The sequence below is a fragment of the Scyliorhinus torazame genome, chromosome 2 (genome assembly GCF_047496885.1).
Source record: "Scyliorhinus torazame isolate Kashiwa2021f chromosome 2, sScyTor2.1, whole genome shotgun sequence".
NCBI classification, from domain to species: Eukaryota; Metazoa; Chordata; class Chondrichthyes; order Carcharhiniformes; family Scyliorhinidae; genus Scyliorhinus; species Scyliorhinus torazame.
This window is the reverse complement of record NC_092708.1, coordinates 264,737,581-264,760,086: the sequence shown is the minus strand read 5'-3', so window position 1 is coordinate 264,760,086 and position 22,506 is coordinate 264,737,581. Positions and strand designations below refer to the sequence as shown.

Below are 22,506 nucleotides of genomic sequence, written 5' to 3'. Positions count from 1 at the left end.
CATGGTCTCGGTACTTGTGGCTACTGTGGGGGCTGCTGCGGGGGTGATTTTGTTGAGTTCCCGGTAATCGATGGTCAGTCGCCATGATCCATCGGGCTTTCTCACTGGCCAAATCGGGGCATTATTAGTGGAGGCTACTGATCTAAGTACGCCCTGCTCTAATAAGCTTTCTATTACCTTTGAGATTTCTCCCTCTGCCTCTTGGGGAAATCCATATTGTTTTTGGGGTCTAGGGTCAGGTCCTGTTATTTGTACGGAGCCAGTCATCCATCCACAGTCGTGCTTTTTGGGTCGCGAATGCTGCCCTGTTCTTTTGCAGAACTGCCCTAACCTGCTTGTCCGTGCTAAGCGTGGTCGGGTTGAACCAAAATTCGCCTACTGCGCTAATTTTGTTCGCGTATTCTCCTATGTTGAGCGTTGCGGGGGCTCTTGTGGATTTTGCCATTTTCCAGACACACTGGTTGACTGGATCAAATGAAAGATTGTGAGAATTCATGAAGTCGATTCCCAGAATTTGTTCTGTTGTGTGGGGCAGATCGACTAAAACTACGGGGTGCTTGGTGGTGATGTTACCGATTTGAATGGGTACAGGGGCTGTGATGTGTCCCTCCTGTGAGTGGCCTGTAAAGCTGCTGAGGGTGATGGTGGCTGTAGTGGGCCACGTGTCCTTTTGGAACATGGTGGAGGAATTTATTGTGGTGCGGGACCCTCCTGTGTCCCATAGAAATTCGATGGGCTGTCCCCGAATTTTCGCTGCAACAACTGGTCGTCTGGACCTATCCCAAAGGGTGTCGCAGACCCAACTGGGGGTGCCCGTACACCGTCAGTCCGTTCCGGTCAGGCCCGTCTGATCTGAACGGGCGCTAACGTTATGAATGGGCTCTGTCTTTTTCTTACTCAGAGTGCCCGTCTGCTGGGCTCTCTGTGGCTTTCCAGGGGCATTGCACTCTCTTGCGAAGTGTCCCAACTGTCCACAGTTGTAACACTCCTGTGACTTGGGTGGGGGGCTGTTCTTTCCTTCATTCACCCCTGCGGGGTTCTGGTGTGTTGTAACTGCCTGTATATCTGCGTCGGCTTGCTTTTCCTCGGGATTCTTGACTGCGGGTTTGCTTTGTATAGATTGCTCCCAAGCGCGGGACAATCTTTTCACTACCCACTTCTTGTTATGGGCCTCCTCTGAGGGATCATAACTTGCGCAAGCTTTCTGTCCTGTTTCTGTGGCATGGGAGATAAGGGTGCGGGTCCATTTGGCCATGTTGTCTGGGGAGAAATGGGTGCGGTCTAAGTCTCCAAAGACTGCTGCTAAGTGGATCCACAGGCGTCCAGCAAACGCTGTGGGGTGCTCGGCTTTCTTTTGCCTGCATTTGTTGAGGCCATCTATGGGGTCACCCCGGTTATACCCGATCGCATCCAGGATCGCGGTATGCATTTCTGCAAGGGTGCCTCCTCCTACATTCTGTGGGTCGGGAAGGGCTGCTGCGACTGAAGGATCTAAACTTAAAACTGTGAGCTTTACATGCTCTCGCTCATCCAGGCCGTACATGGTCGCCTGCTGCTTTACTCTGGCAAATAAATGGTGGTGGTCTGAGGTGGGGAGGAACGGTGTGATCTTATCGCACGCGTCCCGTAATTGGGTCATTGTTAAGGAGGTGGAGTATAGAAATTCCGCATCGTCCGATGTGGCTGTGCGGTGGGTGGTGACTGGGTTCATTGGAGGTTGACTATCTGCTCTGTGGGGGGTTGGGGCGCTTTCCTCTTTTGTGGCTTTCCCTGCGCACATGTTCCCTGAACTTATCTCTGCGCTGTCTCATTCAACTCTTCCCAATCAGGGTCGTCTTCCTCATCTAACTTTGCTCCAAAGGTTTCCTGGAATCCTTTCTGAACTGAAAGCAGTGATTGCAGCTCTGCAATTTACTTCCGGCACTTTGTGTGATCTAGCGTGCTTTGTCTTTGCTCTGTGGTGGCAGCATGGAGTGGTTTTAACGCTGCCTTTAGGTCGCTGCACTGTCTCTGCAATGCTTCTACCTGCTTTTCTGTTTCTTCACGTACCAGGACTGCACGTTGCGTGTCCTGATAGGCCTTTTCATATTGAGACTGGAAGCTGCTTCAGTGCGCCAGACAAGACTGGTGTGCCCTTTTGGCATCCTCCACCTCTCCATTTTTTCTGCCAATTTCCTTCTCAATTCTAAGTTCTCAGTTTCTACCTCGCTTACATCGACGTTACTCATTCGATGTATGCCTTCTACTTCTTTCCAGAGCGTCCTAACAACCTCCTCTGTGCCTCGCAACTGTGCCAAGCAGGACACGATTGCCATCGGCTTGCGAGCTTTCCCTAAGCTCTTTTTGTGGATCTCTCTCAGGTTCTCCCACCAAGTATGTCCTATACTCCCGGGGCCTGATTCCTCGTTGTCACAGAATTCAGTCCAAAGGGGCCACCCTTTCCCTTTGAGATATTTTCTGATCTCTTCCTCCCAAATGGGACATTGTCCCACTCTACTGCTGCTGGTCGCTGCGACCGCAAATTCTTCTGGGTTCATGAGGCGCTGCATTGCCATCTTTCCTATCCAAATGCTGCTCTTCAAATTTGGGATAGGGGTATTAAGGCGGTGCTGTAAATACGGGTACGGCTTTCGCTACTTTCCGAAGTACAAACTCCCGACAGTTTTGTCGCAACAAAAACCTATCAGTTTTAACTTATCGCCCTGTTAGTTATGCATGCATACACACACTTCCGAATTATGAGTATTGATCAGAACTGCTTGAACGCTTGTGGTTTTCTGTTCCCAATTGGATCTCTAATTCAAATTCTGGGTTCTCCCGGAGAGGTTATGCCATTTCTAGATCGGGTCCCGTCAGATGGCGCCAAATAATGTTGCTAACTTTCCGATTGGTTCAATTGCTCTGTTTTATTACCTTTGCTCTCGAGTCGCCAGGTATCTTTATGATACCGCCACGAGGTTCAAGTCCGAGTAATGATCAATAACCCAATACACCGATTAGTAAGATTCAAATCAAAGCACATTTATTATACACAGTAATCGCTACTCATGCACAAATTCTACGTCTAAGCTACTTCTATAACTAACAGGCCTATACTTAACTTCGGACTGGCCCACCAGGTCAGGGGAACAAATGGCCTTTCTTTCGGGTTCTGAGTCTACGGGATTCGAAGTTGGTACGGATTGGTAGCTAAGAGCGCCTATCTCGTAGCGAGCGTTGAATTAAGACTTACTTTGTTCGGTGGTCACTGCACTGGTCACGGTCAATGTTGGTTTGTGTTGCTGGGTGACCCGGGCAGGACGAAGAGGTGAAGAGAGCGATTTGAACTTGGGGAAGTCCCCAGGGGCTTCCCGCATTTCGGGGCGGACCCTGTACCTGGTCCCAAGTGATTGGACTTTTATTTCTCTCTGAGTTAGAGAATCCCAAAGATTAATGACCCCCTGAAAGAAGAAATTCCACTTAATCTTTGTCTTAAATAGTTCTAGATTGCCACAGGAGAAGAAACATCTGCTCAACATCTACCTTGTCAAACTCGCTCAACTTATATGTTTTAATAAGATCCACTTAATTCTTCTAACCTCCAATGTGTATCGGCCCAACCTAATCAATGTTTCCTCATAACATTAACCTACATCATAACCCTACAGCAATAAACCAACTTGGTCTCTGAACTTCCCCCCATGTAAATACATCCCTCATCAAATAAGAAGACAAAACTGTACGCAGTACTCTAGGTGTGAACTTTTCTATGCTTTGTACATTTGTAGCAAGATCTCCCTATTTTTATACTCTATCCCCCTTCCATTTGCTTTACTAATTACTTGCTGCATTGCATGTTGACGTTTTATGATTCATGTACAAGGGCACCCACATTCTACTATTGCAGCATTCTGCAGTCTCATTTATCCATTATTTAAATATTATATTTTTGTATTCTTCTTGCCAAAGTAGACAAACTCACATTTTCCCACATTATGCTCCCATCTGCCTAACTTTTATCCATTCACTTTATATTTATATCTCCTTGCAGGCTTTACACAAACCTCACACTGTTTGCTTTCCAACTATCTTGGTGTTGTCAGCAAATGTGGGTACAGTACACTCTGTCCTTTATCCAAATCATTATTTTAGATTGTGAATAGTTGAGGCCCTGGCACAGGTGTCTATGGCTCTCCACTAGATAGTTTGTCAAGCTGAAAATGCCATAGAAACATAGAAAATTGGAGCAGGAGGAGGCCATTCGGCCCTTTGAGCCTGCTCTGCCATTCATTATGATCATGGCTGATCAGCCAACTCAGTAACCTGTTCCTGCTTTCCCCCCATATACTTTGATCTATTAAGAGCTGTATCATACTCCTTCTTGGAAACACACAATGTTTTGTCCTCAACTGTTTTCTGCGGTAGAGAATTCCATAGGCTCACTACTCTGTGGGTGAAGAAATTTCTCCTCATCTCAGTCCCAAATGGGGGCTGTATCCTTGGACTGTGACCCCTGGTTCTGGAATCACCCGCCGTTGGGAACATCCTGCTTCTACCCTGTCTAGTCCTGTTAGAAGTTTATAGGTTTCCATGAGATCCCCCCTCATTCTTCTAAACTCCAGCGAATATAATCCTAACCAACTCAATCTCTCCTCATACATAAGCCCCGCCTTCCCAGTAATCAGTCTGTGAAATAAGTCCACGGAGGCAGAAGTCCCTTCATCAGAATCCCTTTTATTAACAAAACCAACAACAGTACAACCATGTCCATTCAGCTTGCTGTCTACACTGGGAGTGCAGAGGATCTGACACTCCCTGTTGCATACAAAGAAGAGGTTCCCTGATTGGCCCACTAATCAGGGAACTCGTATTCCAATTGGCCAGTCTCAAAGGCCTGGTCTAAGTCATTACAGTCTGATAGATCTTTTCTGCACTTCATAGCAAGAACATCTTTTTTCAGATAAGGAGACCAAAACTGCTCATAATATTCCGGGTGTGGTCCCACCAGTGCCATAACTGCAATAAGACATCCCTATTCCTGCACTTGCATCCTCTTGCTATGAAGGCCAACATACCATTTGCCGTCTTCACCTATCTCACATTCTCTTTTCCTGATTGTTAACAAATCCTCCAATCATTCTAATAATGAACACCAAACATCAGGAGCAATGCGTAATCTTTTATTTGGTACCTTATCAGATCCTATTTGGAAATCTAATGACACTGCCCTTGACCTTAATTGACTTCTAGGAACAAGACAAAAACGTAACAGTGATTTTGGTGCAAAAAGTTAACAGAATTTAAGTAAATTACAGAACAAAAATTCTTAACAATAGACGACAGTGGACACGCTTTCTTTTGATCTTTGTCCTTGCAGCTGCCTTGCCACAGGTGATGTTGTCTTCTGTTCTCTCAGATGTCTTATCTTCTCTGGCTCTTCCTCGAGGTCCCTACTTTAATGCACTCTGTCGCTGCAATATACTTCCCATGACTGCCTACATGCAAGTGTACTTTACCCCTTGCCTACCCATCTAATCTTGGGCTCAGTGGCAAAATTTCTGTGCTGTTTGCTGTCCTTGTGACACTGGGGTCTGTGTTGACAACAAACTAGCAAGCAGCGGCTTTCTGTGACAAGCATGCTTTTTTAAAGGCCTTTTGGCTTCCACGTAGCTACAAACAGTACAAATGAATACTCTTGCAATTCAGAATATCTCCTTAAATAATGCAAACAACATATTAAACAGAGTTTCTTCAAAAATGAATTAAGCAACATATTTACAATTTATTACAACATCTACTGGTTCTTCATTATCTGTCCTGCTTGTTACATCCTCAAAGAACTCTAATAAATTTGACAAGGGATCTGTGTAGTTGTATTATTATTTCCTAAGTGTTCTGCTTCTTCCTTAATAATGGGTTCACACATTTTCCCAAGGACAGATGTTAGACTAATTGGCCTATAGTTCCCTGCTTTCTGTCTCACTTCTTTCTTGAATTGAGGTTTTATGTTTGCTATTTTCAAATTTGCTGCGACTTTTCCATAATCCAGGGAATTATGGGGGATTGCCACCAATGCATCCACTTTTTCTGCAACCACAATTTTTAAGACCCTAGGAAGCAAGATCCAGGGGACATGTTAGTCCTATTAATTTTCCCGGTACTTATACTCTGGTGATAGTGATTGTTATAAGTTCCTCCCTCCCTTTGTCCCTATAGTTTCTACTATTCTTGGGATTTTTCTTGTGTCTTTTACCATGAAAACGTTTGTTCAATATAAAATACTTGCTAACAGATGCCAGTGTTCAGCCAAATTCAATACACTCCACATGATATCAAGAAACAGCTGAAGGCACTGGATACAGCAAACATCCTGGCATCAGTACTGAAAACCTGTGTTCCAGAATTAGTCAGACCCTAGGCAAGCTTTTCTAGCAAGCTACAACAGTATATCTACCTGCCAAAGTAGAGAATTACCCATGTATGTCCTGTTCACAAAAAGTAGGACAATCTAGTACAGCCAATTGCAGAAATGAAAAATCTCTGCTCTTTTGCATAATTCTGACATTTGGATAATGGAATTAATTTGCAGCAGTTTCGCAGGGAGCCGTCACTTGGTGGCGTATATGTAACTCTACATCCACAGCAATGTGGTTGACTCTTTTTTGCCCTCTGAAATGGCCTAGTAAGTCACTCAATTCGAGGGCAATTAGGGATGGACAGTAAGTGCTGGCCCAGCCATTGATGTCCATATCTCAGGTCTTGCAAAATAGGATAAAACTGATATGTTAAGAAATATGGTTTGACACAGTACAACTAGCTGCCGAGGAGAGAGCAACTGCGTCTGAGTCTCAGCAAATTATAGTGGATCGGCACCAGTTTTCAGTTACATTGGCCTGGCCATGAACTGGACCACATGATGACTGTCCCTGTTGCTGTAATGCTATTGGAAAGGTAGGTTGCCGAGTCAGTGAGGTGGGAGAGGGGGATTGGGAAGAGGAACTGCTGAGTGAGTGAGTGGGGTGGTGGTATTGGGAGGTGTGTGTATGTGTGTGTGTAAATGAGCTTTAATAGTTATATACCGACAGTCACTTGGTCATATAAAACTTTAATATTGTTGAAACGAGAGTCATGTTGATGAAGATATTTATCTTGCACTCATCACGAATGTAAGAATGTCAAATTTCAAACGATCAAAACAGTTTATGCTAAAGGAGTAAAGGGTGCTGATTGGTTGGCATGTTGCCAGAGGCATTTCCATGGAGAAAGCAATGGGGAACTGTAGAATCGCCACAGTGCAGAAGGATGCATTCAGCCCATCGAGTCTACACTGACCCTCTGAAAGACCACCCCATCCTGGCCCACTCCTCTCTGCCCTATCCACGTGACCTCACCTAACCTGCACATCTTTGGACACTAAGGAAGCAGTTTTAGCATCACCAATACACCTAACCTGCAAATCTTTAGACTGTGGGAGTGTGGTACCCTCAATAACGACGCTTAGAGTGTAAACGGTAAAGAAGGCGTTAATAGACTAAGAACTATGCGAGAGCCGAGACGTGTGCTAACTGCGGCACAGCCCACAAGGCAGCCCACAACCCTTATATATGGCTCACAGATGGGCGGAGCCAGAGGCGGAGTCCCCAGGGTTCCAAGCCCGGTCTTAAAGGGGACATCACCTTACATGATGACAAGGCAGTAACCGTTCATCACATTCACCCCCTGTTTAAAAAAGAGTCCGGCGGGGGTGAAGTGCCATCATAGGTCCATCCGTCTCGATGGCCGGATCGTCCTCATCGACCTCCTCAGTTCGGGAGGTGGTGCGGTGGGCACGGACGTCCCGGTTGAGGGTACATCCGGGAGCATGGTCGGGTTTGGTCGAGGGTGATCACTCCCACTCGCGGGTAGTGTGAGTCCTCAGCCGAGGCGGACTCGTAAAATGGCCGCCGCCATCGGTCGGACGTGTCGGGTCGAGAAGAAGGCAGCCGACAAGATGGCCGCTCCCATGATTCGCACGAGGCGGATGACGCGTCAGAAGGGGGCATGTCGGGTCGGGGCGCAGCCGCATTGCGAGGCCTGCGGGCCTGAGAGCCTGATTTTCGGGCCTGCTGTTCTTTGTTTTTCTGGCCCCTGGGTCTGGCCAGGCAGACCCTCACAAAATGCCCCTTCTTCCCGCAGTCGTTGCAGATCGTGGAGCGGGCTGGGCAGCGTGAGCGTGGATGCTGGCCCTGTCCGCAGAAGTAGCACGGTGTGCCCCCATGGTGAGTGGGTCGCCGCGTGGCGCAGGCCTGTAATACGGCTGAGTCAGAGGAAGTCCGGGGGGGGGGTTTGTAGAGTCCGCGGGGTATGTACCCAAGTTATGTCGGGCCACCTCCAGTGAGGAGGCGAGCGTTAGCGTGTCCTGGAGGTCTTTTGCCCCGTTTTCGAGCAGCCGGATGTAGGTCGAGCGGATGCCGGACACGAAAGCGTCTCTGATGTGCAGGTTCATATGGACTTCCCCTGTCACATCCTGATGGTCACAGTCCCTAGCAAGCGCGGTGAGTTTCTCGACGAATTCGTCTAGCGATTGCCCCGAGCGCTGCCGGCAGGTAGAGAGCAGATGCCTGGCGTGTACCTCATTGATGGGTTTGACAAACCGCTTGCAGAGTAACTCGACCGCCTCTTCATAAGTCGTCACCTTTTCGAGCGTTGCTGAGATTCTGTGACTCACCCGGGCGTGGAGTCGGCTCAGCTTGCGTGGCCCCAGGATGGGGGTCTTTGAGGAGTCCAGGTAGGCCTCGAAGCACCGCAGCCAGTATTAAAAAATTTCCTTTGCCTCCCGTGTCCGTGCTTCCAGATTGAGCTTCTCTGGTTTTAGGCCTGCGTCCATCCTGATCTAGTTTAGTCTATTAAATTGTGATACCCTCAATAACAACGCTTAGAGTGTAAACGGTAAAGAAGGCTTTAATAGACTAAGAACTATGCTAGAGCCGAGACGTGTGCTAACTGCTGCACAGCCCACAAGGCAGCCCCTTATATATGGCTCACAGATGGGCGGAGCCAGAGGCGGAGTCCCCAGGGTTCCAAGCCCGGTCTTAAAGGGGACATTACCTTACATGATGACAAGGCAGTAACCGTTCATCACAGGGAGGAAACCGGAGCACCCAGAGGAAATCCACGCAGACATGGGGAGAATGTGCAAACTCCACACAAAAAGTCACCCAAGGCTGAATCGAACCCGGGTTCCTGGCACTAAGGTACCCAAACTCCTGAGTAATTCAGAAGAAGCACAAGGCTTGAACATAACCCTTTTGTTTGCAGAGAATTGGTCCCTCTGTATAAATGTCTGTTGCTTCTAATAAGTGTAAATGAGCCACGTTACAAGCTTGCCTGATGATCTTAAATTGGTCGTTAGCGTAGGTATTAGCACACTCAGGATTGTTCAACAAGTGCACCTCAATTCTGGAATCACATGTGCCGAGCACAGACCATACTCAACCAACTAATGCTTGCAAAACTCAAATAAACCGTCTCCTATTAGATGTGATTCTGCGTTTGTTGTGCTCATTTTAAATTTGGTATCCTTGTATTTGACCTGATGAGTGCAGACAAAAAGCTTCACCAATATTTCTTTCTTTTTCAGCAGTTATATACTGAATGATACTATGCTGTTTTATTGCTGGTTTGTTTTTTCTGGCATCTTGAGTCAAGTTAATTTTCAACTTCTTTTTATATATATATATTCATCCATAGGATGTGAGCATCACTGACAAGACAGGACCTGGGGGTCACATTGAAAAATAGTTTGCCAAGCCCTGCCGTTGTCCTTAGCTTTGCATAATCCAGCAAGGCCATGTTCTGTTATTAGTATGGACTTCATCCTGCATTACCTGCACTAACTGCATTGAATGCTGAGGAGACTCTGTTGATTTGATATACATTCATTGGCCCACAGTGTTGACAGTAATAAATTGAAAACACAAGGAAACCTAATGGGGTGGAATTTACCGACTGTTCAGGCCGGCGGGACATTCCAGACCCACCTACGGCGCACGGGTTTCCTGGCGACGAGGGGTGCAGTCGACACGAAATCCGATGGACAACGGCGGGACCAGAAAATCCCATTGCCGGGCCATTTCCCGCCGAAAACCACGGCAGGTTGGCTGGTAAACCCACACAATGTTTCCACCCACTTGAAGTTGAATAATTCCCCCCATTTGAAGTGGCTTAGAAGCATTTGCATTCAATCAAGATCATTGTTACTGTATAGATGTAGCAGCCACCTAATCACTAGAAGGCAGCACTAGAGACAGGGATAAATAGTCAGACACAAGGGAAAATCTGTCTCTTCACAAGAACAGGGACTTGTGACCACAAGCATACAAGGACAGCTTAGCGCAGGTAGCTTAACTCTAGCACTTCTTATTTAATCTAACTCATGTAAAGTCTAGTTTAAGCTCTGGAGAGAGATCAAACTTACATTAATTTATCAACGTTGCTCAATAAAGTATTTGCTCTAACTGGAAGACTACGAGTATTAATCAGCATCAAGTAAAAGATCATCCTGGAAGAGGCAAGTGAGTAGCGTGTCTTGCACAAAGCATTGCAACATTACTATCAGGCATAGTAATAATATAATCATAAAAAGTGTTACTATTACATGATTCCTTGTCACCAAAAATTTTCAGATCTTTGTGTTTGGCCACTCTCAATCCTGCAGTCACCATCCTATCTCATTCACAACCCGTAAAGAGCAATAACCTGCTGACTGACGCTCAACTTGGGTTTTGGGTTATGTCAGGGCCACTCAGCTCCTGGCCTTATTGCAACCTTGGTCATTTTGAGTTGAGGTGAAAGTGACTGCCTGGCTGCATGTGACAGAGGGCGCGATCTAATGGCCACGATGCGCCGGAAGCAGCTTGCCACGGCGCAGTGTGCCAATGAAAGCTGGGAGCCTCCGCTCTCGAGGTCTACCCGACTAGCTATGCCTCGCTAAATCCAACACAATCTCGTGAGACGTTGCGATGTAACTCCATTCCATTGTGGGCAGGATCACTTTTTGCAAATCTGCATACTAGAGCGAGGCTTTGAGATTCATCCCTTTCGCCTCAGAGACCTCGGGAAAGCACCGTTGAGCACTTGTCCCCACAAACGGGGATCAGACAGAACAGCACTCATGGGGGTCACCCAGGGGAACGGAGGCCCCCAGCTGCATGCCCTTTGGGCCAGATGGTGCCTTGGGACTACTGGTGCCACCTGGGCATGCTGATAGTGCCATCTGAATTCCCTGGCAGTGCTAGCCTGGGACTATGGTAGTGCTACCTGGGTGCCCACCTCGCACTACCAAGGTGCCCAGGTGGCTCTGCCAGCTGGCATGGGCAGTGCCAGGGTGCCAGGTTGCACTACCAAGGTGGAATTTTGCACGTGCGCGATTGGGCTGGGGTGCCCGGTTTGGGGGTTGGGAGCCGGAGACCGTCCCATAGTGCGTTCGAACTGTGGGGGGAAGGTTGAGGATCATTTCAGGGGCCTCAGAGATCAGGACACCTATGCTGTAAAGGGCAATGTGCGGCCTCGGCCGCATGTTCCCTGTTCAGGCCCTTTATACAATGCAATGGCGTTGGATAGCCATACATTTCTTGACACTGCGAGCTCCAGGAAACACGCGGCTAAACTTGCTCGCTAGGGGATTTTGTTCCCCTTTGGGAGAATCGTGTACAGAGTTTGCTATCAAGGAGCCCTAGCAAAATTTAAGTTCATGGGGATCGGGAAAACTCTCCAGTGGTTGGAATCATACGTGACACAAAGGAAGATGGTTGTTGTTGTTGGAAGCCAAACATCTCTGCCCCAGAACATTGCTACAGATGTTCCTCAGGCCCACCCAAATGGGGATGTTAGCTGATGATTGCAAAGTGTCCGGTTCCACTCGCAACTCTTCAGATACTGAAGCAGTCTCATGTCCATATGCAGCAACATCTGGACAGCATTTGGGTTTAGGCTAATAAGTGGCATCTAACTTTCATGACCGTCTCCAAAAGAGATAATCTAATCCTCTCCCTTTGACATTCAACAGTATTACTGGTTTAGGGACTCATTTAGCACAGTGGGCTAAATAGCTGGCTTGCAATGCAGAACAATGCCAGCAGCACGGGTTCAATTCCCGTACTGGCCACCTCGAACAGGCGCCAGAATGTGTCGACTCGGGGCTTTTCACAGTAACTTCATTGAAGCCTGCTTGTGACAATCAGTGATTATTATTATTATTATTATTGTTGTCCAGAAACGTAAATGGACTTGCCATAGAAATGCTCTGGCTACAAGAGCAGATCAGTGGCTGGGAATTCTGTGGCGAGTAACTCTATCCCCTGACTTTTCAATGTCTGTTCCCCATCTACAAGTCAGATGTGTGATAGAATACTCACCACTTGCCTGGATGAATACGGCTTGAAGAAGGACAAAGCAGCCCGCTTGATTAGCAACCCATCTACGACCTTAAACTTTCACTTCTTTCACTGCTGACATTCAGTGACCATATACAAGATGCATTGCAACAGCTCACCAAGGCACCTTCGACAGCATCTTCCAAATCCATGACCTCTACACCTAGTACAAGGGCAGCAAACACATGGGAACACCATTATTTACAAGTTCCCCTCCAAAACCACTAACCACCCTGACTTGGAGCCATATTGCTTCTGAGCTTTGATGGTTATCCTCCGACTGGGTAGGTCGAGGAAAACATGTTAACTCAGAATCAGAGGAGCAAAGCATGCAAACTTTGATTTTGGGTAGACGATTTGTAAGAGGTAGAATAAGGCCGTGGAGTGATTTGTTGATGAGTTCAAGAATATTTTAATTTTTTTATTTTTATAAATTTAGAGTACCCAATTCATTTTTTCCAATTAAGAGGCAATTTAACGTGGCCAATCCACCTACCCTGCACATCTTTGGGTTGTGAGGGCGAAACTCCACAAACACGGGGAGAATGTGCAAACTCCACACGGACATTGACCCAGAGCCAGGATCGGGACCTCGGCGCTGTGAGGCAACAGGGCTAACTCACTGCGCCACCGTGCTGCCCTGAGTTCAAGAATATTAAGAATTATAGGATAGAGATGGAGCTGTGTGATGCACTCAGATAGGCTGACGGCATTCCCGCGCATGCGCAGTGGAGGGAGTCTCTTCTGCCTCCGCCATGGTGGAGACCGTGGCGGAGGCGGAAGGGAAAGGGTGCCCCCATGGCACAGGCCCGCCCGCGGATCGGTGGGCCCCGGCGGGGGGTCGGAGAATCTCGCCCCAGATGTCACTGATTTAAGGCGAATAATGGAGGCTTGAGGAAAGGCTTCGTACACAGCGTTAAGATCTGCATTGTAATGGCTGAGAGTATCACGGAGGCAAGTTTGCTCGGGCAGCACGGTAGCATTGTGGATAGCACAATTGCTTCACAGCTCCAGGGCCCCAGGTTCGATTCCGGCTTGGGTCACTGTCTGTGTGGAGTCTGCACATCCTCCCTGTGTGTGTGTGTGGGTTTCCTCCGGGTGCTCCGGTTTCCTCCACGGTCCAGGGATGTGCAGGTTCGGTGGTTTGGCCATGATAAATTGCCCTTAGTGTCCAAAATTGCCCTTAGTGTTGGGTGGGGTTGCTGGGTTATGGGGACGGAGTGGAGGTGTTGACTTTGGGTAGGGTGCTCTTTCCAAGAGCCGGTGCAGACTCGATGGGCCGAATGGCCTCCTTCTGCACTGTAAATTCTATGATTCTATGAGATGTACGCTATGAGGAGGGAACAAAGAGGTTGCAAAAAGATAAAGTTAAGTTAAGTGAGTGAGAAGCAAGTTGGCAGATAGACTTGATGTGGGGAAGTGTGAAATAATTCAGTTTGATAATAAGAATAGAAAAACAGAATATTCTTTCAAAGACGCAAAAGTTGTAAATGTCTATATTGAGGGGGACTTGGTCGTACGAGGAACGCACAGTTGGCATGCAAATGCAGCAAGCATTTAGGAAGGTAAATGGCATGTTGGCCTTTATTGCAAGAGAATTGGAGTACAAGAATAAGGAAGTTTAGTTCGAGTTGTATAGAGCTTTGATGAGATGACACCTGGAGTACTGTGTACAGTTTGGGTCTCCATAATTAAGGAAGGATATGCTTGCACTGGAGGCAGTGCTGCAAAAGTTCATTAGATTGATTCCTGAGATAAGAGGGCTGTCCAATTATGATAGGCTGAGTAAATTGTGGCTATACTCGCTGGAATTTAGAAAAATGAGAGGTGATGATTGCAAGGTGTCCGGTTCCACTTGCAACTCCCCAGATATGCAGCAGCATCTGGACAACATTTGGGTTTAGGCTAATAAGTCGCATCTAACTTTCATGTAAGATTCTGTAGTGGCTTGTTAGAGCAGACAGTGAGAAGCTGTTTCCCTTGGCTGGTGAATCTGGAACACGAGGACACTTATCTCAGGATAAGGGGCCAATCATTTAGGACTGAAATGAGGCGAAATGTCACTCAGAGGGTTATAAATCCTTGGAATTCTCTATCCGAGATGGTTGCGGCTGCTCCATCATTGAATCTATCTAAGGATGGGATAGATGGATGCTTGATGTCTCTGGGAACCAGTGATATGGAGAGCAGGCAGGAAAGTGGAGTTGAGGCCAACGATCAGCCCTAATTGTATTGAATGGTGGAGCAGGCTCCAGGAGCGTAAGGTCTACTCCTGTCCTGTTTTTTATGTTTTGTGTAAATAATAGGAGCTGCGACTGCAGGAAATATGTACATTGGGACATTGCTGCAGAAATTCCTCAGGGTTGTGTCCTACGTCCAACCATCTTCAGCGACTTCATCAGTGACCATTCCTCCTTCAGAAGGAAAAGAAGTAATGTGAGGAAAAGTTTTTTCACCCAGAGGATGGTTGGAGTTTGGAGCACACGCCCTTAGAGGGTGGTGGTGGTGGCAAGTTTGATCGAGGTATTCAAAAAAAATTGCTGTCTGAAAAGAAAGAATATGCAAGGTTATCGAGACAAGACAGAATGCTCTTGCAGAGAGTCAATCAGAATCGATGGACCGAATGGCCTCCTACTACACATGGGTGGCACGGTAGCACAGTGGTTAGCACTGTTGCTTCACAGCACCAGGGTCCCAGGTTCGATTCCCGGCTTGGGTCACTGTCTGTGTGGAGTCTGCACGTTTTCCCTGTGTCTGCGTGGGTTTCCTCCAGGTGCTCCCGTTTCCTCTCACAAGTCCCGAAAGACGTGCTGTTAAGTCATTTGGACATTCTGAGTTCTCCCTCCGTGTACCCAAAAAGGCGCCGGAATGTGGCAATTCGGGGCCTTGCACAGTAACTTCATTGCAGTGTTAATGTAAGCCTACTTGTGATAATAGAGATTATTATATTATAGTTATTCTTCCAAGTCAGGATGGTGAGCCTACTTGTGACAGTAAAGATTATTATTATTAAGTAAAGATTCTGTGATCAATGGACATAAGATCATGGGCGAAATTCTCCCCCAACAGCGCGATGTCCGCCGACCGGCGCCAAAGACGGCGCCAATCAGACGGGCATCACGCCGGCCCAAAGGTGCGGAATGCTCCGCATCTTTGGCGGCCTAGCCCCAACATTGAGGGGCTAGGCCGACGCCGGAGGGACTTCCGCCCCGCCAGCTGGCGGAAATGGCGTTTGTTGCACCGCTAGCTGGTGCGGAAATGCGGCGCATGTGCGGGAGCGTCAGCGGCCGCTGAAAGTTTCCCGCGCATGCGCAGTGGGGAGAGTCTCTTCCGCCTCCGCCATGGTGGAGGCCGTGGCGGAGGCGGAAGGGAAAGAGTGCCCCCACGGCACAGGCCCGCCCGCGGATCGGTGGGCCCCGATCGCGGGCCAGGCCACCGTGGGGTCACCCCACGGGGTCAGATCGCCCCGCGCCCCCCCCCCCCCCCCCCCCAGGACCCCGGAGCCCGCCCACGCCGCCTGGTCCCGCCGGTAAATACCAGGTTTGATTTACGCCGGCGGGACAGGCAATTTCTGGGCGGGACTTCGGCCCATCCGGGCCGGAGAATTGAGCGGGGGGTCCCGCCAACCGGCGTGGCCCGATTCCCACCCCCGCCCAATCTCCGGTACCGGAGACTTTGGCGGGGGCGGGATTCACGGCGGCCAACGGCCATTCTCCGACCCGGCGGGGGGTCGGAGAATGACGCCCCAGAAGTGAGGATGTTCGCTTATGTTCAGTATCTTTCATAACTCCTCAGATACTCTAGCAGTCCATGCATGCATCAAGTAATCAGCAGGAGGTTTCCTTGTTCATGTTTAACCTGATGCCATCAGATTTCATGGGATCCAGAGTAGATGTTGAGAAAACATCATTCACTTCTTCCACTATCGGAACACAGTGGGCAGCGTTTACCATCTACAAGATGCATTGCAGCATGGCTGCTTTGACAGCACTTTACAAATCCGTGGCCTCTACCACCTGGAAGGAAAAGAGCAGCAGAGGTGGATGGTCGCTGGAAATTACTTTGAGGTCAACCATGAAGGTTTTAAGGAGAAAGTTCAAAACAGTTATTTTGATTATGGGAGGGGAGAACAGCAAGTGCAGCTGGTGACAAAACTAGTATTGGGCTCAGGAGAAGTTAGGAGCTGGGTAAGAGGTGGTTGAGGGAGCAGAGATTACTATACTGAGGAGTCAAGTCTAATGAGGCCTGTTGGAATAGGAAGAAGAAAATATGGCTACCTTTCTGGGCGGAGGCAGTTGGGGCTCTGTCTTCTGGAAAGAAAGAGAGTTTTTTCTTTAAAAAGTAAGTGAATTTTAAAAGAACAAATGATACGGAGGCGTTTTAAGAAGTCTGAATTCCCTTACAATATGTTTCTTCCATTAATAGGCCCTACATCCATTGGATTGGATTTCTCACTACATGGGTTTGAGCATGTTTATGGAATTCCGGAGCACACAGAGAATTTGCGACTGAAGGCTACGAGGTGAGAATTGCCCCAGTTGAGGGGAGTAACCCACGAGTCTCGGAACAGTAACAATTGCCTGTGCAGCAGATTCTCCCAGAACCAGAACAATCTACATCATCTGCTCCAGTTCAATTTGGGATGAATTAATCAAAATCAGTCAGGGCTAACTTGACAGTTTGTCTTCTGCACACAGAGATCAAATTTGTCAAATAGAATGTTTCTGCAATTGAGAGTCATTGAAATTTAGCATTCTATATAACTCACAAAAATCAAGAGTTTAGGATATTGATTGATTTACCTCTGGGCAGGGACAGGGCCGTAGATGTCAATTGCCAGATTGCAGGTTGAGTTGCTTCCCGATTTCCTTTAACCCAGTGATGGACAACCTTGGGGAGTGAGTGGGCTGCATGAATGGCCCTCCTTCACCTCAGTGGGCCGCAAGATTGAAACCAGTCTTGTCACTAACTATGATCCCATGAATAAGATTAAATATATTCAATGCACATCGAATATTTCAGAATGTATATTAATTGAACTATCAGAACTTCAAATGGTAAAAACAAAATAAATATTTACACTTTGGGCACAGAGGGAGTGCATGGCTCTCACAGTCAATGTTGTGTGCACTCAGCATGCACCTCACTTTTTCATAGAATTTACAGTGCAGAAGGAGGCCATTCGGCCCATCGAGTCTGCACCGGCTCTTGGAAAGAGCATTCTACCCAAGCCCACACCTCCAACCTATCCCCATAACCCAGTAACCCCACCCAATACTAAGGGCAATTTTGGACACTAAGGGCAATTTAGCATGGCCAATCCACCTAACCTGTGCATCTTTGGACTCTGGGAGGAAACCGGAGCACCCGGAGGAAACCCACGCACACACGGGGAGAACGTGCAGACTCCGCACAGACAGTGACCCAAGCCGGGAGTTGAACCTGGGACCCTGGAGCTGTGAAGCAATTGTGCTAACCACTATGCTACCGTGCTGCCCAAACTTCACTTGTCTTTACATTACGTATCTATCACTTCAGTCATGCCGGAGGAAAAAAGCTTCCCCCATCATTCCCACTCACTATATGGAGCTCAGGCCAGTTGTAAAATTACAACTATATCCCAGGTGAGATCTGGGCCAATCTGGACATGGGGTTGAGACCTGATTTGTATGAGACAATTACATGCTTCTTTCCAAACTGACTCTTTGGGAAGTGACCAATGCACAGCTGCAGTGAGTCATGGGTACTAGACATACAATATGGGATGTGATCAATTGGGGTCAAATCAATTATGAAAAATACACCAATCATCTTCCGAATACGCACATTACAGCCCTCAGGACTTAACACTGAGCTCAACAACTTTAGACTGTGACCTTTCTCTTCTATCTTAAACCCCTTTTTAAAACCTATCCAACACATGTATTGTCTCAGTGCAAACACCCCCCGCTCTCACACTAGGCTATTTGTACTTTGTTCTTAAAGTTGCTACATCTTGGTGCAATCTCTCAGCTACAATTTAATATCCAACACATTCTCCCTCTCTTTAGTTCTTATGAAGAGCCAAACGACCTCAAAACGTTAGGTGGGATTTTGTGGGCCTGTTTGCCATAGGCGCCAATCCCGTTATGGGCGCTAAATCTCAAGAGACCACGGTGACGTGGTCAGGTTCCCGTCCAGAAAGGATTTCCATACATTATAATATATTAACATATACTTACCGGGCTTGACATCATAACACTCGCCCATGCTTTATCTTCTCACCCAGTTGGCATGATGTCAAAAATGAGAACCAGTTGTGATGATCACTCAGGGGGCACTGTCAGAGAGCACTGAAGTGGCTCTGGCAGGGATGGGGCAACTCTCCTCCCTTGTGGGGGGAGGGGGGTACAGCAGGTTCCCCTTTTGTGTGGTGGAGGGATTGAGGGAGGGGCGAGCCCCGATGACAGCAGAGGAGGGAGGGGATAGTACCCTCCGATACGTCCTTGGTGAAGATGAGGGACAGGGGGTATATTCCAGCATCTGCAGTATTTTGCTTATTTTACCTGTTATTGGTTTATTGATCTCAATCTTTGCAGTCAGGAAGAACCCTACAGGCTTTATAACCTGGATGTATGTGCATGTAAACTGTTCAGCCGAATGAGTGTATATGGTTCTGTACCTCTTCTCCTTGCACACAAATCAAAGCAAACAATGGGGATTTTCTGGCTGAATGCTTCTGAGACATTGGTGGATATCAGCATGAACACAGAGAGTAAGGTGGGTATATATACTGTGAATGTGTGTTAAATAATAATTGATGTATGTTATAATGGTTACTGTTTCATGCCGGGTATAATGTCCCAATTTGAGGAAAATATCATAAAGAAAAAAAATATTTTGAATTTCATGATCTCAGGATGGCACAAGCGCTGTACAGGTTAGGTGGGATTACGGGGATATTTTTGACGTGTCGTCACTGGTGTAATGTAAGGAAAGTTTATACACTGCAAGGCACCACAAACAGCAATGAGATAAATGGCCAGGCAATCTGTGTTAGTTGTGCTGGACAAAGGATCAATATTGGCCAGCATTTGGATGAAGGCAGTGGAATAAAAATATACTTAAGGATCTCTGACTGCATTCACAAGGTTTAGACATCAATGAACTATTAACTAAATACAATTTTTATAGAGTGCATTGTGCAAGACAAAGAAATTAAAGACAGATGTTGACGTGTTGCCTAGAACAGATGTTCGCTGGATGTCTGAGTGTGGAATAATTGACACGTTTATTCTGATGGGTCCCAGTCCTTTTGATGTTTTCAACCAATATGCAAAACTGACAGGTATGAAGGTGAATCACTGACTGTAAGTAAGTATGGTATGTCTCTAATCAAAGAGAAAACAGCTTGCAAAGTACTGCAATTAGTAGGGCAAGACATTCTCAGCTTTGTTTCTGAGTGTATCTAAGGGCGTCACAGTGGCACAATGGTCAACACTGCTGCCTCACAGAGCCAGGGACCCGCGTTCAATTCCGTATTTGGGTGACTGTCCATGTGGAATTTGCACTTTCTCCCCATGTCTGCGCAGGTTTCCTCTGGGTGCTCCGGTTTCCTCCCACAGTCCAAAGATGGGCAGGTTAGGTGGATTGGCCATGTTAAAATTGCCCCTTAGTGTCCAAAGATGTACAGGTTAGGTGGGATTACGGGGATAGGGTGAGGTAGTGGGCCCAGGTAGGATGCTGTTTCAGGGAGTCGGTGCAGACTCGATGAACTGAATGACCTCCTTCTGCACTGTAGGAATTCTATGATTCTATGAAAATACTTATTTATACAGTATAGTTTTAAAACAGTGCATTTTATTAGTTTGATGGAATATATTTGGAAACATGATGAGGTGTGACAATTTTTCAGTTATATGTTCCTGGAAATTTACTATTTTCAGTAAATTCACACTCATTGGTTTCTAATAATCAACGAGTAACATTTTTTGTTTCCCTAGTCATTCCTCTTTTCCTTGTCTTTCCTCTTTTCCTAAAGCTGCTGTTTCACACTGGGGTACAGATTTGTAGGTGCAAAAGACTTCATGTCATAATGATAATCTTTATTGTCACAAGTAGGCTTACATTAACACTGCAATGAAGTTACTGTGAAACCCCTACATCCCGGCGCCTGTTCGGGTACACAGAGGGAGAATTCAGAATGCCCAAGTTACCTAACAGCACGTTTTCAGGACTTGTGGGAGGAAACCGGAGCACCCGGAGGAAACCCACGCAGACACCTTGCCCAAATAGCTGTTTGACATGTTTGAATCTATAAGATGATTCTTGGGTAGGGTGTGTGGGCAGTCTGGGTCATGTTGACATCAAAAAGTAGGAGGTATTGGGTGTTTTAAAAGACATTTAGATAGATATGTCTCCTGGGCCAGATGGGATTTTCTCCAGAATACCAAAGGAAGCAAGGGAGGAAATAGCTGGAGCCTCGACTGACATCTTTGTATCTTCATTGGCTACAGGTGAGATCCAGAGGACTGGAGAATAGCTAATGTGGCACTGCTGCTTCAGAAAGATGGTAGGGATAATCCAGGAAACTATAGGCCGGTGAGCCACACGTCGGTAGTAGGTAAACTATTGGAGAGAATTCTCAGGGATAGGATTTATACCCATTTGGAAACAAATGGACACATTAGTGATAGACAGCATGGCTTTGTGAAGGCAGGTTGTGCCTCTCTAACTTCATTGAGTTTTTTGAGGAGGTGACAAAGATGATTGATATGGGGAGGGCAGTGGATGTTGTTTACATGGACTTCAGTAAAGCCTTTGACAAGGTGCTACATGGCAGGCTGGTACAAAAGTTAAAGTCACATGGGATCAGAGGTGAAGTGGCAAGATCGATACAGAACTGGCTCGGTCACAGAAGGCAAAGGGTAGCATTAGAAGGGTGTTTTTCTGAATGGAAGGCTGTGACTAGTGTTCAACAGGGATCTGTGCTGGGCCTCTGTTGTTTGTAGTGCACATAAACAATTTGGAGGAAAATGTAGCTGGTCTGATTAGTAAGTTCACGGTTGGCACCAAGGTTGCTGGAGTGGCAGATAGTGTTGAGGATTGTCAGAGGATACAGTAGGACATAGATAGGTTGGAGAATTGGGCAGAGAAATGGCAAATAGAGTTTAATTTGGACAAATGTGAGGTAATGCATTTTGGTAGGTCTAACATAGAGGGGAAATATACCGTCAATGGCAAAACTCTTAGGAATATAGAAAGTCAAAGAGATCTGGGCGTGCAGTTCCACAGATCATTGAAAATGGCAACACAAGTGGACAAGGTAGTCAAGAAAGCATATGGAATGCTTGCCTTCATTGGAAAGGGCATTGAGTATAAAAACTGGCAAGTCATGCTACAGTTGTAGAGAACCTTGGTAAGGCCGCACTTGGAATATTGAGCGCAATTCTGGTTGCCACCCTACCAGAGGAAGTGGAGGCTTTGGAGAGGGTGCAGAGGAAGTTTACCAAGATGTTGCCTGGTCTGGAGGGTGTTAGCTATGCGGAGAGGCTGAATAGACTCAGACTGTTTTCATTAGAATGACGGAGGTTGAGGGGCAACCTGATAGAGGTCTACAAGATTATGAGGCGCATGGATAGAGTGGATGGGCAGGTACTCTTTCCCAGGGTGGAGGGGTCAGTCACTAGGGGGCAGAGGTTTAAGGTCCATGGGGCAACGTTTAGAGGAGACGTGTGAGGCAGGTTTTTTTCACAGAGGGTGGTGAGTGCCTGGAACCGTTGCCAGGGGAGGTTGTGGAAGCAGAAACATTAACGGCGTTCAAAAAACATCTCGAGAAATACATGGATAGGATGGGTATAGAGGGATACGGCACTATGAAGTGCTGAGGGTTTTAGCCAAGGATAGTATCATGACCGGTACAGACTTGGAAGGCCGAAGGGCCTGTTCCTGTGCTGTATTGTTCTTTGTTCTTTATATAGTGAATAGGAAGGTAAATTGACTATGTGGGACAATAAACTTGACCCAAAACAAAAGCAAACACTGCAGATGCTGGAAATATGAAGTAAAGACAGCCCTAACTTCTTCCACTTCTACCTTGGAATACCTACAGTGCAGAAGGAAGCCATTCAGCCCA

At 47.0% G+C, this 22,506-nt stretch overlaps 1 protein-coding gene across 3 annotated transcripts in view; it reads left to right on the top strand.

Annotated features, from left to right (window-relative positions):
* LOC140398239 (neutral alpha-glucosidase C-like) overlaps nucleotides 1–22,506 on the top strand; it is a 352,477-nt gene that overhangs the window by 205,561 nt on the left and 124,410 nt on the right. For all 3 annotated transcript variants that reach the window (XM_072486683.1, XM_072486676.1, XM_072486666.1), the window contains exons 9-11: nucleotides 16,818–16,914; nucleotides 18,971–19,151; nucleotides 19,566–19,719. In XM_072486683.1, coding sequence (XP_072342784.1) covers nucleotides 16,818–16,914; nucleotides 18,971–19,151; nucleotides 19,566–19,719 — 432 coding nt within the window. The remainder of the gene's footprint in view (nucleotides 1–16,817; nucleotides 16,915–18,970; nucleotides 19,152–19,565; nucleotides 19,720–22,506) is intronic.